Source organism: Ammospiza nelsoni, chromosome 16 (assembly GCF_027579445.1).
Source record: "Ammospiza nelsoni isolate bAmmNel1 chromosome 16, bAmmNel1.pri, whole genome shotgun sequence".
NCBI classification, from domain to species: domain Eukaryota; kingdom Metazoa; phylum Chordata; class Aves; order Passeriformes; family Passerellidae; genus Ammospiza; species Ammospiza nelsoni.
Window position 1 is genome coordinate 4,909,119 of NC_080648.1, and position 16,451 is coordinate 4,925,569.

At 40.1% G+C, this 16,451-nt stretch overlaps 1 protein-coding gene across 2 annotated transcripts in view; it reads left to right on the top strand.

The window, feature by feature from the left end:
• Nucleotides 1-16,451, top strand: part of SLIT3 (slit guidance ligand 3) — a 487,770-nt gene that overhangs the window by 13,254 nt on the left and 458,065 nt on the right. For both annotated transcript variants that reach the window (XM_059483464.1, XM_059483463.1), the window contains 2 exons: nucleotides 9,330-9,401; nucleotides 11,194-11,265. In XM_059483464.1, the coding sequence (XP_059339447.1) occupies nucleotides 9,330-9,401; nucleotides 11,194-11,265 (144 nt within the window). The remainder of the gene's footprint in view (nucleotides 1-9,329; nucleotides 9,402-11,193; nucleotides 11,266-16,451) is intronic.

The window sequence follows — 16,451 nt, forward strand, 5'->3', positions numbered from 1 at the left end:
AAAAGACAACAAATACTTGTTTTACCTTTTCCTTTGCAGAAAATGTGGAATCATGGAATCACTAAGGTTGAAAGGGACTTTATGAGGTCTCCTGGTTCAGGCTCTGCTCAAAGCAGAACATGGAATTCACACAGAATTCAGAACATTCCATCCAGAACATGGAATTCAGACAGAAAATGTCTGTTTGGGCCTTGAAAAGCAGAAATTGCCTCCTGTAGTATTTTCAGTGACTTTTCCAGTACCAAACTGAGGCTGCTGCTGAGCAGCCTGTCCTTTGCCATTTTGTGCTTTTTAACCTTTCCAAGGCAGGGGTGACATTTGCCTGTGTTGGAGGTGTCAGGGCAAGGCTGGGCTGTATCAGCCTGATCTCTGTCCCTGCAGCTGTGTCCTGTGTTCCTGCAGGCTTGGTCAGGAGCTCTCAAGGGATGTTTGACCTGATCCTCTGCCCCTCTTGGCTGTTCCTCTCCCCTTGGACACCAGAACATGGGAGGCTGTGCTGGTGAGAGCTCTGAGCACCTCAGTCTGTCCCTGAACCATCAAATCTTGTTGGTTATTTTATTACTTTAGTTGAGGTGTTAGGGCATGGGTTGGGCTTGATGATCTTGGAGGTCTCTTCCAACCCAGTCATTCTATGAATTATTTTATAGCTGATGTGTCACAGACACATTTTATGAAAAATGCTTTCCTTAAGATTTTTTCCTCCTGAGAAGCTGAGAGGCCTCAGGAACAAAATGTAAACAATGGTTATCTGCTGCTGTGGAATGCAACAGGTGCATCTGTGATTGGTGTCATGTGGTTGTTTCTAATTAATGGCCAATCACAGCCAGCTGGCTCGGACAGAGTCTGAGGCAGCTGCCTTTGTTATAATTCCTTTTTTTTTTCTATTCTTAGCTTAGCTAGCCTTCTGAGATGAAACTTTTCCTTCTATTCTTTTAGTGTAGTTTAAATGTAATATATATCATAAAACAATAAATCAAGCCTTCTGTAACATGGAGTCAGATCTATGTCTCTTCCCTCATCCTGAGACCCCTGTGAACACGGTCACACTGATGCACTGCTGGGAGCTTTTCTTGGTGACCCTTGCCAGCTTGAGCTCCAGGTGAGCTCTGACTTTGCTTAGACCATCACTGGAGGTTTGGGCAGTGTTGAATTAAATTAAAGAGAGTTTTCCTGCACCCCTGGGTGCTGTCTGTCCTCTCCCTCCTGTGCTGGGGCTCCATGTCTCTCCCTCCTCAGCCCAGGTGTGCTCTGGCACTCAAAGTGCCAGCCCAGCCTCACCCCTCTCATTGCTCCTGCAGTGTCCCTGACTTTCATCAGGCACAGGTGACGCTGCCAGAGCAGATCTGGAGCGCATCAAGAGCAAGTTCAGACTCTGGGGACAGAGGTGAAGGACACAGGAGGGTAAAATGCACTGTTAAACGTTATTCTGTCAGCATAACCATTCCTTGATGTGGGTAATGAAACCTGTACACTCTGATTATTAGACAGGAATTCCTGCAGGCTGAGACAAACATGTATTTCCTTGGAAGAAGCAGAATGCTTGAATTACTCAATCCATTATGCTGCTTTCTGTGGGCCTTGGTGTGACTTCCACTGCAGTCTGCTGTGGGGAATTCAGCCTGGAATTCAACTGCACAAGTTGCAAAAAGTGAAGGGTTTTTTTTTCTCCTGGATATTTCTTAACATTTGTAGTTTGCCAAGGTTTTTTTTTTTTTTTTTTTGTATTTTTATAAGGATGAGGGCAGAAGTGTGTTGTCTGCAAGCAGTTCCAGATCATTTGGACGTTTAATGTGTGTTATTAACCCGGCACTGCTGTAATGGGTTTAAGAATGGACAGCTTATTCACTAAATTAGGGCACTTAACCTCCAAGGTCCCTTTTTCTCATTGTTCAGACAGAAAGAAAACAGTCTGACTCATACCTGAAAGTTTTCTCTAATCAGAACAGAGCATCTAACCTTTTTTGAATTAAAAGCTGTTGTGTAGGTGTGTTACAAAACTATGATGGACTGCAGCATGGGGTTTGCACACTCCAACTATTGTGTGGCTGTTTAATTGCTATTTAAATTTTCCTGAGGACTGAAACTATCCAGGGTCGCACACATGGTATCCAACAACTACAGCAGAAATTCAGAAGTGTTGACTAGTGAGTTGGTTGTTACCCTTGTATAAGATATCCACATTGCTGGATCCTAGTGTTGCTGTGTGGATCTGTGCAGTTTTTGTTGCTGAAACTGTGCAGAATATTTGGAAAGCACTGGTGCTTGTGGCAGGGGTTGTTTTTTTCTCTCTTAATGCTTCTCCACCTCTGCCTTGTTCTTACTGCAGATCAGGGAAGGGGATCTGTGGTCTCCAAGCTGCTGGTTTGCAGTAGGATCTCCCCTTAACCTCTCTTTAATTTAATTTAATAAACACAGGTGTCTCAGCCTCTATTCAAACATCACCAGACAGATTCTTGAGAGTTTCATTCCTGTCCTGAGAGCCTGCACTGACCCAGCATTGCAGATGGGCTGTCAAAAACCCACAGGGCAAGACAGCAGTGGATTATTCCAAATAATCAACCCCTCAGTCTGTGGTTGAGGTGCCCTTTGCTGCTCCAAGGGCCCCTGCTTGAGTTTTGGGGCACAGTGGGGCTCCAGGAGGATTTGCTGCAAAGCATCTTCCTGCTCATGCCCTTCCCCACCTGGACTGGTTGCATGGGTTTATTCCCTCTCAGGTGGAGGGCTTTCAATATTTTTCTTCTATTGAACAAAATGATGTGAAAGGTTCAGAGAGTGCCAGTCTCTCTAGAGCTCAGTAGAAATAAAAATAAATTCTCATGCTCCTTTGCAAAGTCAGCTGATTATAAGAAAAAAATAACAAGTCCTTATACAACAACAGCAATATATATATTTATATGGTTTATATTGTATATATAAAATATTGTGTATATATAATATATATTTATATACAACAACAATATATATATTTATATTGTATATATTGTATATATATAAAATATTGTGTATATATTTATATATTATATATATTGTGTAAATATTTATATATGTAATTATATAACAATGATAGTACATTTTATCTCTTATAGATGTGATATGTACTATTTTTTAAAAAATGGACTTACCTCAGCTGAATATGATTTTGAAGTTTTTTGTCCTTCCTTAGAAGTGATGTTCCTACTTGCCCATGTGATTTGGAAACTAGTGGGATTTGTGTATTTCATAAAACCCAGTCCCAGGAATTCATTTCCTGCATTGCAAAACTGAAGATGAAAATATGTTCAATGTGAAGATATGCAGATTGTGCTGCCAGAGGGCTTCAGGATAGTGTTATAATTGAGCAGTTTATCACAGGAACTTTGAAGTTCTTGGATTGAAGGCAAAAGAGAGAATTGCCAAGTGCTTTCTGTTGGGAATTATGGTCATTTCAGGTTAAGAGGCTGGTGGCAGTTCATACCCATTAAAGAAAATTAGCTACACAGCAGAAATCCTGGAAAATGGTTAAAATAATAAAACAGACACTGGGTGTGTGAGGACTGGAAAGGGCAGCCAGAATCTGCTCTGTGGGTACATTCACACATGGGAGTGCATTTTTGTCCCTTTCCTGGTGCTGGTTTTAGCATGAGCCCAAACCAAGAACCCAAGCACTCCTAAAGGGGGGAGGCTTTACTGAACCTCCAGCTTTGCCTCCAGCTTTTAACTGTGCTAAAAATCAAGGAGGTTTTCCTCATGGCTTTAAGTTTCTGGAGTGCAAGAGATAGCCAGGTCAAGGGTGGAAAATGCATTGCTGTGGAAAATGCAGGTTTGTTCAGCTCAGGTGCTGTTACCTGAGTAAGGGGAAAACAAAGCACAGAAAAACTTGCAGGGGATGACTCAGCTGCCACTCAGGATGCTTTGGGCTGACCAAGTCCTTTAGCAGTGCAATGGCACAGAAAAAGCCTTTTTTTCTCAGGAGTGAGGGCTGCTTCAGGTACTTGGAGGAATTGGGCTAATGAAAAACATCAGCAGCTCCTTAGATCCAGGAATCTGGATTAATTCATTATCACTTGGGTTTTGGCTCCCATGTTTTCAATGTGGATTTGCCATTTAAAATAAACCCTTTGGAATGAGGTACAGATTAATCATAGCAAAGGATGTGTGCTGTCACTTCAAAACAGGTGCTTATAAGTTTCTTGGGAAATTATTTTTCTTCTGTTCTTCATGAACATTTGGAAGTTGCGTGAGTTGTGTCCCTGGTGAGGTTTGTTTTGATGGGAATTCTAGATGGTGTGTTGGATCCTGACCTGTTTTTAGGGAGAACAAGAGAGGTTTTTATTAGTTCCTAACTTTGTTCTGTGACACACAAATTTTATGCATTCCTTCTTGGAAAATACAAAAAAAATGAGGTGAAGAGAAATTCATCTTCCCTGTAGATTGTGGGGTGTTGGTTGACTCAAGATTCCTTTCACAGTGTTGGGTTCTGGGCTGATTTGTTTGTCCCTACTTTGAACTGGTGTGTGGTAACCACTTTGAAAACGTAGCAGGAACAGAAACTCAACTTTGTGTTTGAGGTTCTGTGCCTAGAAATGAATATTTACCTTACTTAGGAAGCAGCTGGACAGGAAAGAATCCTGGAGCTGTTTAACTTGGGTAAGAGCTGTTTTTTGAAGTGTATGGCAGTTCATTTTTCCTTAAATACAGTTTCCCTACTGCTCTTATTGAATTCTTTGTTGATGTAAATGAAGAAATATCTAAGGACTACAATTAAGTCTGGCGTTCCTTCTCCTTAGATGGCAGATTATTTTTGTTTTCCATGGGTTTTCATTTTTTGTAATGTTGTCTTGGGTTAAAGACAAATAATATTAATTAGACAATAAATGTATTTGAAAATATTGGCTCTCTAGGATTTATGCTTGTCACTGAAATGCAAAATCAGCTACTGCCATGAAATTACTGGGCATCAAGGATCTTCAGTTTTGTTGTTAGGAATGTCACTGTTTGCTAGATGAGCACCTGAGAATTCTCTGAAATAGAGGCAAATTTACTGGTTTTGAGCAGTTATTGATAATTAATGGCTTTAACCAAGTGCAACAACTGTATTCCTTCTAGAAAGGGAACTAAATTGAGGCAATTTATTTTCTGACCAAAAGGTAACAGAATTGGGCCTGAAGTCTGGCAGTTTTTCAGATAAGAAAAATATAAAAGAAAAGAATTTTTTTTTAAAAGCACAAAATAGAGCCTTGTCTTAAAGCAATCACAGGATTTGCAGAAAGAACATCAGAATGAGTGTGTTTTGTGTGCCCATGAGCTTGTGCCCATGTATCAGAGGCTGCAGAACCAAACCATTGCAGAGCTGTGGAGAGAGAACTGGTTTGTGCTTTAGGAAAAGTCTTCAATTTGGCTTCTCTGTGCCTGGAGAAGAACAACTGGGCAACCAGAGCTGTGAAATGAGCAGCTGATCAAAGGACCCCAAACCTATAGTCTTGAAGATGTTGAAGAATTAAGTTAGGGATTGACCTGGGTGTGTTTAAGATTCACAACTATGATAAGGGCCCAAACTTTATTATCCAATTATCTTGGATATTACAATAGAGAGAGGGTTCAGATGGTAGCAGAACAACCTCTGACTACAATAGGAATTTGCTGCAATCTTGTAGTGTTGCTTTGGATTTTTGCATCCTTGTACATAAGAGGATTTGAACATTGTATAAGGTATTTTGTTTATCTATACCTTCTGAATTATTGAGCTGAAGATTGTGCAAGACTGCAGCATCTGATTGCTGTTGTTATTGGCTCTCCTGTAAGAGCTGCTCTGCTCATTGTGGGGTGCTGGGGTGTCAGATCAGCCCCAGGGAGGGCAGGGAGGCTCCAGGCTGTCCGGGATGAGCAGCTGTGATTGCCAAGGCTGCAGAGCCTGGAAGGCAGAGGCACAAAGTGTGAGGAGACAAGTGGATTGACTTCTCCAGGCATGAACTTCAGCCAGCCCAAGGAGGAGGGTGGGGGCTGAGACAGTCCGGATGTTTTGGAAGAGTTGAGTGGCTGAGCAGAGTAATTATCAACTGAAATTCAAGTGATGTAGCAGAGGAAATCTGTGCACTCCTGGGAATGCTGGTGCTTTAAGACATTGAAAAGTCTGTCTTGAATTCACTTGATTGTCTTTAGAGAAGAATGAAAGATGAAGCAATTCAGAGGAATTGTTGCAATGAAGCAGGATTTGCTCCAGTTGCTCCAAGCATCCCTGTTTGTAATAAGTGTGTGTGTTGTGTGACTCAGTCTTCAGCATCTACAAAATATGTGTTGAATTAAATTGTTATTAGAACATAGCAGGACATGTTTATGAGTAAAGCTCCCTTAATAGCTCATCTGAACTCACTTTCATGATGTCTTGTACCATTCTAGTCCAATTCATGTTTCTATTCTCACTGAAATAATTCCTTCCACGTCTGTTTTCTTAAAGCTACCACTGTAGCTGCACTGTTCTTAGCATGCTTAATCCTACAAATTATGCTAAAATAAATTAATAAATTGACAAGGCAGACCTAATGTCAAGAGCTTTACCAAAGCTGGTATAGATGTAATTTCTGATTTCTTTTTAATGGAGTGATAATCAACTTTGCTGCTGATACTCCAGAAGAGACTTGTATTCCGTAATGGAGATTTCTTAGATGTTTTTAATTGATTAGACTATCTTATTTGAATGTGAAATAATCAAGAGTAGTAACTGGTGCTGTGGGAGAGATGTGTTGAGTAGGATTCAAGATCTTCTTGGCCTCTCATACTACCCAAAATTCAGGAATTCTGCATAATAAGAATATTATGTAGAATTATTTCATCTGGACATAGATACGTGTTGAAGTGAAATATAAATAAATTTGCCTGCATGGTATTATTTTCTTCATATCTTAGACCCAGATGATTTCTTTTCCAAGAAATCTGTTTGGTTCCAAGAGTCTTTTTGAACACTGATGTGTTTGAAAGCCAACCAAGATTACATGTTAAGGTTTAGCTCTTTGTAGTTGAAACCCACTAGTGAGCCCATAATCAGCTGCCAAACTTTATAAAGGAAACATAAAATATTATGTTGCCCACAAATACCAGCTGTAAACCACTAATGTCTGCATTAGTTCAGTAACTTCAGAGTCACAAAGTTTAATTGACTAATGGGGTAACCTGTGGCAATCTGCTGCTCTGCAGCAGTGTTAGACCTACTGTGAACAGGAGGAGGAAATTTTACATAGTTCATCACAGTTTCAGTCTGTTTTTCTTCAAATGGCAGATAAGCCTTGAGGCAGAGCACGCTGGAAAAAGCAAATGTTCAGAAGGTAAACACTGTTTTTTAAAACAGACAGAGGCTGCAGTTATGGCTTGAGCAGAGTGAACTTCATGAGGAATGTTTCTCTTAAGGTTAGGGCATGGTGCAAGTAATTGGAATAACAGAAATGGAAACCTTCCACTTAGACACTAAACTCTGTAAGTGATTAATAGGATGATTGATATTGTGTATACGGGACAGGCTGTGCCAATCTGCAGGGGCAGAGGAAAAAGCGATCTCGAGATATGTGCTGATCAAGGAATGCTGAAGTCTTTCAGAACAGAGAGCTGCAGATTTCCCCAGGGGATGAATGCTGAGTGTTCCTGGGGAATTGTGCTCGTGTGTGGGATTGCTGTCTCAGACTGGGTGTGGTGGGGAGGTTGCTGTGTGCATGGCAGGAGTGATGGTTCTGCGTGCACTGAAGCCAAGCAAAGCTGTGCTGGGATCAAGTCTTACCAAAATACACAAAAACAGGGCCACGGACACCGTGTTGCTCCATGTCCCTTGGCTGGCTCCTCTCTGCCTTGGGGGATTCCAACCAGCTTAATGCTGTGTTTTGCTAGAGCTTCTCTGAGATAAAGGGAAAGCTTGTGATGGAATGCCATGAAAAGCAGATGGGGAACAACGTGCAAGTCAAGCACCAGCTATTTACTCGCTGCTTACTCCAGACGTAATTCTTTCCAGTGATTCTTGCAATCAGCTCACTGGCACACCAGTGAGTAGTTAATGATGCACCAGGGTAGAAGAACTGAACTCAGAACAGAAGAGAAAATTAGGCTGGAAAATCTGAAAGATGCAGGCAGTGATTCAAAGGTATTCTTAAGGAAAAGCGTGAGTCAGTTGAGAGGATGAAGACAAATGGAAGAGAATGGCTGGTACAGGCAGTGAAAGTGCCCTGTACAGCCTTGGTGGTTTCTTTTCTTCTGTGAGCCTTTTAAAATACAGCTGATAAGTCAGGTAGGGGTACAGGCTGTCTTGTTCATAGAACTGAAACATAGGGACTTTTCCCCCCTCATTTCCTGATCTTTATCCTTACTTTCCTGGCAGGAGAATGTTTCTTGAATTATAGAAATGTCTCGTGCTAAGAGACATGAACTGAGGCCTATAGTTTGTGAAATCTGTTTATAATCCATTTTATGACTTAAGGATTTTATTAGTATTATTTTGATGTCTGTCAATAACCATTAGAAGTAGATTCCAATATTCTTCAACACTTACTTCTGTGCTCTGGTGCATTACATACTGCTCCAATCCAGTTAAGGTCTTGCTTGTATGTTAGACTCATAGAAAGACTGATGTCAAATGTTCTAAAAAGTTATGCCAAAAATATTATACATTTTGTGTCTACATGCCATATTTTTGATGAAGAAAGGAAGACCAGCTGTTTGTCTTGTCCCTGTTGGATAGCACTAGGTCAGGGAGAACAGTGTGGATAGGACTGAAAACCATGAAATATCTACAGCCAAGTAACAGGACGTGCTCAGCTGGCAGAACTTCATGGGTTCTTGGCAAAGGCAGGTCTAGAGGGGGGAAAATGGCAAACCAGGTCCTGTGGCACCAGTGGGTGTTCCAGTCTGCTGGGTAGGAGCACACAAGGAGTCACTGAACTTTGTTGTCCTCTTTTCAGGCTCTGTGTGGCCAAAGTTTCTGCAGCAGATTGGACTCACTTGGCTTTAGAATAATAATTTTGGGACCTTGTACACTTCTTTCAGCTGCTTTGTATTAATTGGGTCTTGGGTATGCACAGCCTCTTACAGAATTGTAATCTCAGGGGGAAAGAAGCATATAGTGAGCACTGACACTAGAACTAAGAATGGGAGAAACCCATTTTTAGGGGAAATTTAATCTGTGAGAACAACTTAGAGGAGGAGGCAAAATGCATCAGGATTGATGACTTGCTATTTGAGATCTTGATGCTTTTAATGTTTGTTTGTACAGTTTGAGCAGCTGGTGGGTGCTCCAGTGATGGAAATACTTTCTGCTAATGGGATTTTGGGTGTCAGTTATGGTGTCTGAATGCTGCCTTCTGTTTCCTCTGCAGGGATCTAGAAAAAAACAACATCACAAGAATCACAAAGACAGACTTCACGGGGCTGAAGAATCTTCGTGTCTTGTGAGTACAACACAAAACTTGTCTGGTTTTTATGAGACTATTTTAGCGTGCTATTGCTTAGAATTCCCTTAATTCCAGGGATCAGACTCCAGTAATTTTGGCACATTATTCAGTTGTTGGTATTGTTTTAAACCAGGCAACCTGAACAGTGTGCTATGTGAAACAGTAAATTTTAGTTCTATGCTAAAGTGACTGCAGTTTCAGAGCTGTTCAGTTGTTTCTTACTGGCTTTGAATGAGTCATGTGCTAAAGATTGTGGTCTGCTTTGCAATCACTCATGTAGAAATCACTTCTATGGAGACATTAGCAAATGGGACTTTCAGATTTTGGCCACTGTGAGGTACAGTCCCATGAACAGCATTTTGCATAGTATTAAGCAGAAGTTGATCAAGAATAGCTGTAGAGCTTGAACACAAGGAAACTGATGAAGTTTTTTGGTCTAGTATATAGTCATAAATACAAAGATTTCAGTTGGTGCTGTCTCATGAGTTCAGTATCTGTCAAGAGCTAACCATACCTGTAGATAGGCCTTGAACATCCGGCTGCAGACTTTGTCATTCCTGTTTTCTCTGCATGAACCTCAAACAGCACTACTGAGTCAGCGAGGAATAGTTTTCCTCTGAGTACCTTCTAAAACAAACCCCTAAAGCTGCAACTAAAGAACTGTTATAGTTCTTTAGTGAAAATTAAAGTACTATTTAAGTCCTGCTAAGGAAAAGGTGAGATTTGCTCCTGCTACCTTAACACTTATGAACAAGTTGTCAAATACTAAGGGAACACCTTAAATCTATGGGAAGACTTTTTGTTCTTGTGGTGTTTCTCTCATCTCTAGCAGAGGAGCTGTTTAGATTTCCTTGGCTCCCATCCCAGCTGTCAATACCATTTTGAGAGTCTATTAAAATACATGTTCTATACTATATTAATGCCAATAGTTGTTTCAGTTTGGTTGGGTTTTCATAGTGTCAGACATTGCTTAATCATGCTGCGGTCTTTTAGGCCTTCAGGAATAGCCAAAATGTACAATTGCCATCTTTAGAGCTTTTTTGTGCTTTTGTCCTGTGTTCATTTCAGGTTTGTGTAATTCATTTGATCAGATTTTGAGTAGTGTGGTGTCTGCCACAGATGTCATTGGAATAAAGCATCCTTCAGATTTTTCTTAACTTTTCTTTGGTTTCTCTTATCATCTCTTCATAGTTCTGTTACTAAACCCCTATTTTTCCTTTTTTCCCCTCCCTGTTTGCTGGGGGGCACAGTGGGAATACAGAAATCTGCAGCCTGTCCCAGTGCTCCTAGAAAGGTACCATAATTGTGTTTGCACACATCAGAATAAGGACTAGGAGCAAAGTCACCTGGAAACTCATAGCCCTGTACAGCAGAAAAAACTCCTCCAGTCTCACACATTCAAAATAGATGGAAAGGATAGATGGAAAGGAGAAAACTTTTAGTTTTCAGTCAGTTATCTCAATTTAGGGCACACAAATCTCCTAGAAAGATGAATAATGTCCCAGGGATGTAAGCACCAGCCTCCAGACCAGCACCTTGCTGAGCAAAATGTGGTTACAGATGTTTAGAAACAAAAATATTTACCAAATGTGGAGGTCAGGAGGAAAATTTGGAATCAATTTCCTGTTAGTGACCAAGAGAAACAGTGCTCCTCCACCCTGATTGTTTTGATAATCTCCAATTAAAACTGATATTGATGCTTAGGTGAGAAGCATTTTGATAATATTTGAAGAGAAGTGGGGATGCTTTTCTGTTGTGTTAAAATTAACTGGTATTTCTGGAATTGCAGACACTTGGAAGAAAATCAGATCAGTGTGATAGAACGTGGAGCTTTTCAGGACCTGAAACAACTTGAAAGGCTGTAAGTATCTGTATTTATACCTGTGGAAAAGCTGCACATTTCTACCTCACTCTTAATGGTCATCCATAATATATAATGATAATAAAATTAACTTTCTTTAAGAAAGAGAGAGATGAGTACCTGCCTAAATTAAAACATGCTCTTAAAGACAGCTGAATTTACATTACATGATAGCTAGTACTTGAAATTAAATGTAGAGTGACTGCCAAGAAAATAGAACTGGAAGTGAAACCAGAGTCTCAATAACATTACCAGAAGAACATAATCTAGGCAAGTCTTAAAATTGGTCTGTGGGGGAAAGATTTTTTTTTAAATAATAATTTCATATTATTGTGTATTTTTGTATTTTATATATGTCTGTGCTGATAGAAATTTAATTTGTTTCCTTTGAGAACCACAGTATTTCTAAAACTGCCTTTATATTTAGTTTTCTGATTCCCTTAATTTCCTCTGAAGTAGCACAATGCCAGTGATAGCAGTGAATGCCAGGGTATCAAGGAAGACTTGTGGAGGATGGATTGTAGAATTCCTCTGCTTTTTAAGTTATTTTTGCTTTTTAAGTTAAGAAATGAACTGCAGAGGAATTATTTTCTTTTTTGGAGAAGGTGAATATAAGATGTCTCTTAATCTGGAATCAGTTTATAGGAAACTCCTGGCCCTGCAGGAATATAAATTTAAATATTAAAAAGGACAAAGTTAATTCTGCACCCAATTGCTGCTCTTAGCTGAGTGTGCTCCTTTTTATCATCATTAGTTCTGTTTATGGTGAGAGCAGAACAAAATCTCTATAAAACTGAAATACCTTGGAGAATTATTCTTTGTTAGAAGTAGGTGACCAGAACAATATCACAAGCTGGTTTGGAATGCAGCCTTTTTATGCTTGGTTGGTAACTGTTATCTGCAAGGCATTTCTTGTAGGACTTGTTATTTTCCCATTGATATTTTCTAAAGCAGCTTTCAAGAGTTAAGTGCCCACCAGCAATTATTCAAGAGAAGTCTGGAGTATTGAGCTAATGCTGTGCTAAAGCTGTTTCAGATGATCTCAGGATTAGATTTGCATTGGAGTTGTTTAATGAGTGTGCTGAACATTTAAAATTAATTTACCCAGTACTTTTTCATGAATCAGAGAGCTCCATCTATGGCAATAAGGGAGATGAGTTTTAAATTCCAACAGATTTGCACCTATATTCAATTAAAAAGTACTTTCAGGTGCAGAGTTTTGCTGTGGCTGATTTATTTCAGGAAAAAAACGACCCTAGCTTCATTTTCTAAAATTAAACATAGCCTGACATTGTAGAATAGTTTTTTTCACATTATCTATCATTGTGAAGAGTCAGTATCCTAACTACCAAGTCCTAGTTTTGAGCTCATTTTATATACATGTGTATACATATATAAATAAATCTTCCTCATACCTATATTTAGATAAAGATTCCTTTAGTTTTCTCATACCTATATTTAGATAAATGTTCAGGTAGTTAAATTTTGAAAGAGTTTTGAAGAACTTCCAGGAGGAAGGCTGGCTGTTGGTAGCCAGAAACAAAACTCAAATGTCATCTGTGTGTTTCTGCAGAGCCTGCTCTGCCAGCAAATGAGAACAATATACATTGTGAAAGCAGAAGGCAGGAAATATGATACCTTTAATAGTGTCTCTTTAAGCCTGTGATCTTTGAAAGTCTCAGCTTTTTTTTTTTTTTCCTTCCCTGTACGAACTCTTAACTTGGCCTGTTCACCATACTGCATCTCTGCTTCTCTTTTAGCATTGCCTGTCATTAAAAATATTTCCTAAATTAATGTAGTATGAAAGGGAGGTCTGGAAACTTGCAAATTTTTAGGTATTTTAGCTTAAATCATTTTTAGGACAAAACTATAAATCTGGGGTTTTTGCTATGAGTAGGCTTTGGAGAATGGACTGTGGAAAGTTTGGCGTAACTCACAAAGGCTAAATTGCAACATTTTAGGTAATATTAAAGCTATTTTATTAAGTATTGTCAAACATTGCAAAATGTTAATGAAGAAAGTATGTTGGTTGCATTAAAAAAACCCTGGCTTTTTTCCATTTAATTTCTTTCAAATAACAAATAAAAATCCCTTACATTGCTTCGATTTTTGGAATAATGTTCTTTTTTGATCTATTGAAGTGGATGCAAAAGTAATCATTAGCTTATTTTTAAACAAAGCAGCTGTACTGGGTCAAACTTTAAAGAACAGGAGTAATTTCTATTCCTGGCAAAATACCACATATAAAGGTTTTCATTCAAAGTAACAGGGGAAGTATGTTCCATTCCTCTCCTCATGGTAAGCTTCCAAAGGGCTCAGGTGAATATTGGAGTTCATTTTATTTTCACTTGTCTGGACATTGAAGCACTTCCATCATTATTACCTGAGCAAATCAGCAAAATTTTCTTTGACATGTTATGTAAAGTAAGCTTTAAATAAAATGTCTTTAGAGCTGTTATCCACTGCTGCCAAATCTGCCATGGGGGTGGCCCTCCAGTTATTTGGATTTACTCTGATTTTTTTGTTTTTGGTGGGACATTAATGCTTAAAATGCAAATGAAGGAGGATATGGTCAGTATTTATTTGCAGGGAATAATTGTTTTAACTTGCATGGGTAGAGTCTGACTACTTTGTTCAAAATACAAATTTTATTGTATTGGCTGAATAAAATTTGGCCATATCAGTTGAAGAGAGAACATCATGCAAGGTATCTTGAATTGACAGCACAAAGCTGAGAAATGAAGAATTGTGGAAGTGGAAGGTAGAAACCACTTCTTTTTTTGGCATGTTTGTACTCAGCACTTGGAAAATGAAGGACTCTAACCCAAAATTCAGTGTAAGTTCTGTTGAATCCTAAGATCCAGAATCCTGAGAAAGACCAGTGATACTCACCACAGTGGAAAAGCCAAAATGTTTCCAGTGCTTTTATTGCAGCAAGGTTGTAGAGCTTTAATTCCAGAACATAAAGATTAGTGGTGAGGTAGCTGACCCATATTTTGGATTTTACCATTTCACTTTTATGCTTTGCTATTAACACAGTGTAGGATTTTAAGATAAACGATGATGAAATTTCACGTGCCAGGAGGATCAAGAGGCGAATTGGTGGGCCTGAAAGATGAACTGACATTTCTCCCAGAGCCAGATGTATGTCACACATTTCTGTGAAAAATGAGGCAGGATATAAGACACCAACAGATCCTGACTTTTCCACGGCCAACTGCCAGAAATTGTCACGTAGCTCTGTAATCTTCAAAAGAATGGACTTTGGCTGATGGCTGCTTCTTTCTACTCAAATTAGTGTCTTTAGCAAGCATAAAAGATCTCAACATCTGAAAACACTAAAACTGTGTTTTTGTTGTTTAGGGGAGGGGGGGAAAAATGTATAAGCGCGGCCAAATCAAATCTTCTCAAAGTTGGGAAAAATAATTAGCTCTAAGAAAATGGCAAAAAAGCTAGAATCCAGATTTTAACCCTGGTATGGTTTTGGTTTGGTGTGTGTGAAGATACGGGTCAAAATGGAAATTAGGTTTAATTTTTAGCTGCACTGATGCTACTGTGCATTGAGTCTTTGTAAGCAGCTTCCCAAATGCTTGATTGGGGTATTGAAGTGTATTTATTTGGCACAGTGTACTGTAAAATTGCTATTAGTGACCAAAGATGCTAAGGGAAAGAATAAATTGTTATGTGGTGCTTCACAATCTGGATTTCATAAATTGAGATTGGACATGCTTTAAATAAATCATGTAATACAAAAAGCATCTTCCACAATTACCACGCTGAGTGGAGAGGTTGGTAGGTGCTTCAGAGTAGCTGGGGAAGAAATAAAAGCTTTGGTCAGCCCTTTGCTGCTGTAAACAAAGACAATCCTTGGCAGTATGGAGCAGACCCTGGTGTTTACACAAGGCTGAGCAGTTTGGGTGTTCCTGCTGGAGCTGCATGCACGTTTCAGAGGCCACAAGGAGCTGTGAAGATGTCACACAGGTCATATTTAACCTTTCAGAAAAAAAAAAAAATCCTTCTTGTTTCCAGTGCCCATTTTGCTGTGGTATGGTGGGGAACACATCCTATTGGAAATTTGTGCTCATGAAATGCTTATCTGGAAATGCAGGAGAACAAAGACACCCTAAAGGGGATTTAGAGCTGTGACTGGGTATTAAATTGGTTTTAGCAATTGTGTGTTTCCCTCTTGCTGCTCCAGGTGAGTTGGTTTAGTACCAGGTGTGCTGCCAGCCTGCCCAAGGCTGCTGTGTGGGGATCTCTGGCTTGTCACAGTGACCCCAAGATGTGTTAGAAAGTCTCTTTTCCCAGCCCAGTGCTTGAAGAAGGAGTCAGGGCTCTTCAGTTCTCGGTCTCAAGGTTGCTTATTGTTCTTTATCTATAAAATGCTTTCTCCTGCCCTGCTGAGGTCCATCCAGCAGGACAGTTCCAGGCACTCTGCCTGCCCCCAGGGCAGTGTTATGTCTTTATACTAAAAACTACCTGTACAATGTTTACAATAACTTCCCAACACCTATCACCTATGTTAGACAGTGAGCTTCTACTCTAAACCAATCCAAAAGTGCCAACATCACAGCAGAAGATGGAGGCCAAGAAGAAGAAGAAGGAGAAAGGCTGGACATGCCCAGATGTCCATCTTTGCCCCCTGAACCCCCATACCAAAAACCCCAAAATCTACTTTTCCACCCTGTGATAACTTCACTATTATTCTACCTAAACTGTCATGGCTTGTAGATCTTCATACAAGGTTGGTAACTTGCTCCATGGGTCATAATCAAACCCACAGGGGCATTTTGGGCTCTGTGCCAGGGTCTCTGAGCCCCCTGGCAGGGTCTGGGCTGCTCAGGACAGCCAGAGGGATGTGCTGGGTTCCCCCACTGCTGCAGGTGTCTCTGCACACTGGAGTGATGGATTTCTCTGCTTTCCCCCCAAAGACAGCAGCATCCCCCTGGCTCCTGAGGAACTTGCTGTGGGATATGTCAGAACCTGAGCTGCACTTTCCTAGAGCTGCAGGAGCTGCCTTCAAGGGGGAAAACAGCCCTGAGGTGTCTGATCCCCGGTCACAGTCTGGGGGTCAGTGGTGCCTCTTTTGTAAATGAGGGAAAACTGTTTCCTTCAGAGACCACTGGTAAAATGAGCCACCCCTTGTGGGAGCTGGCAAAGAATAAACATTTAAATTCAGGTTGTGA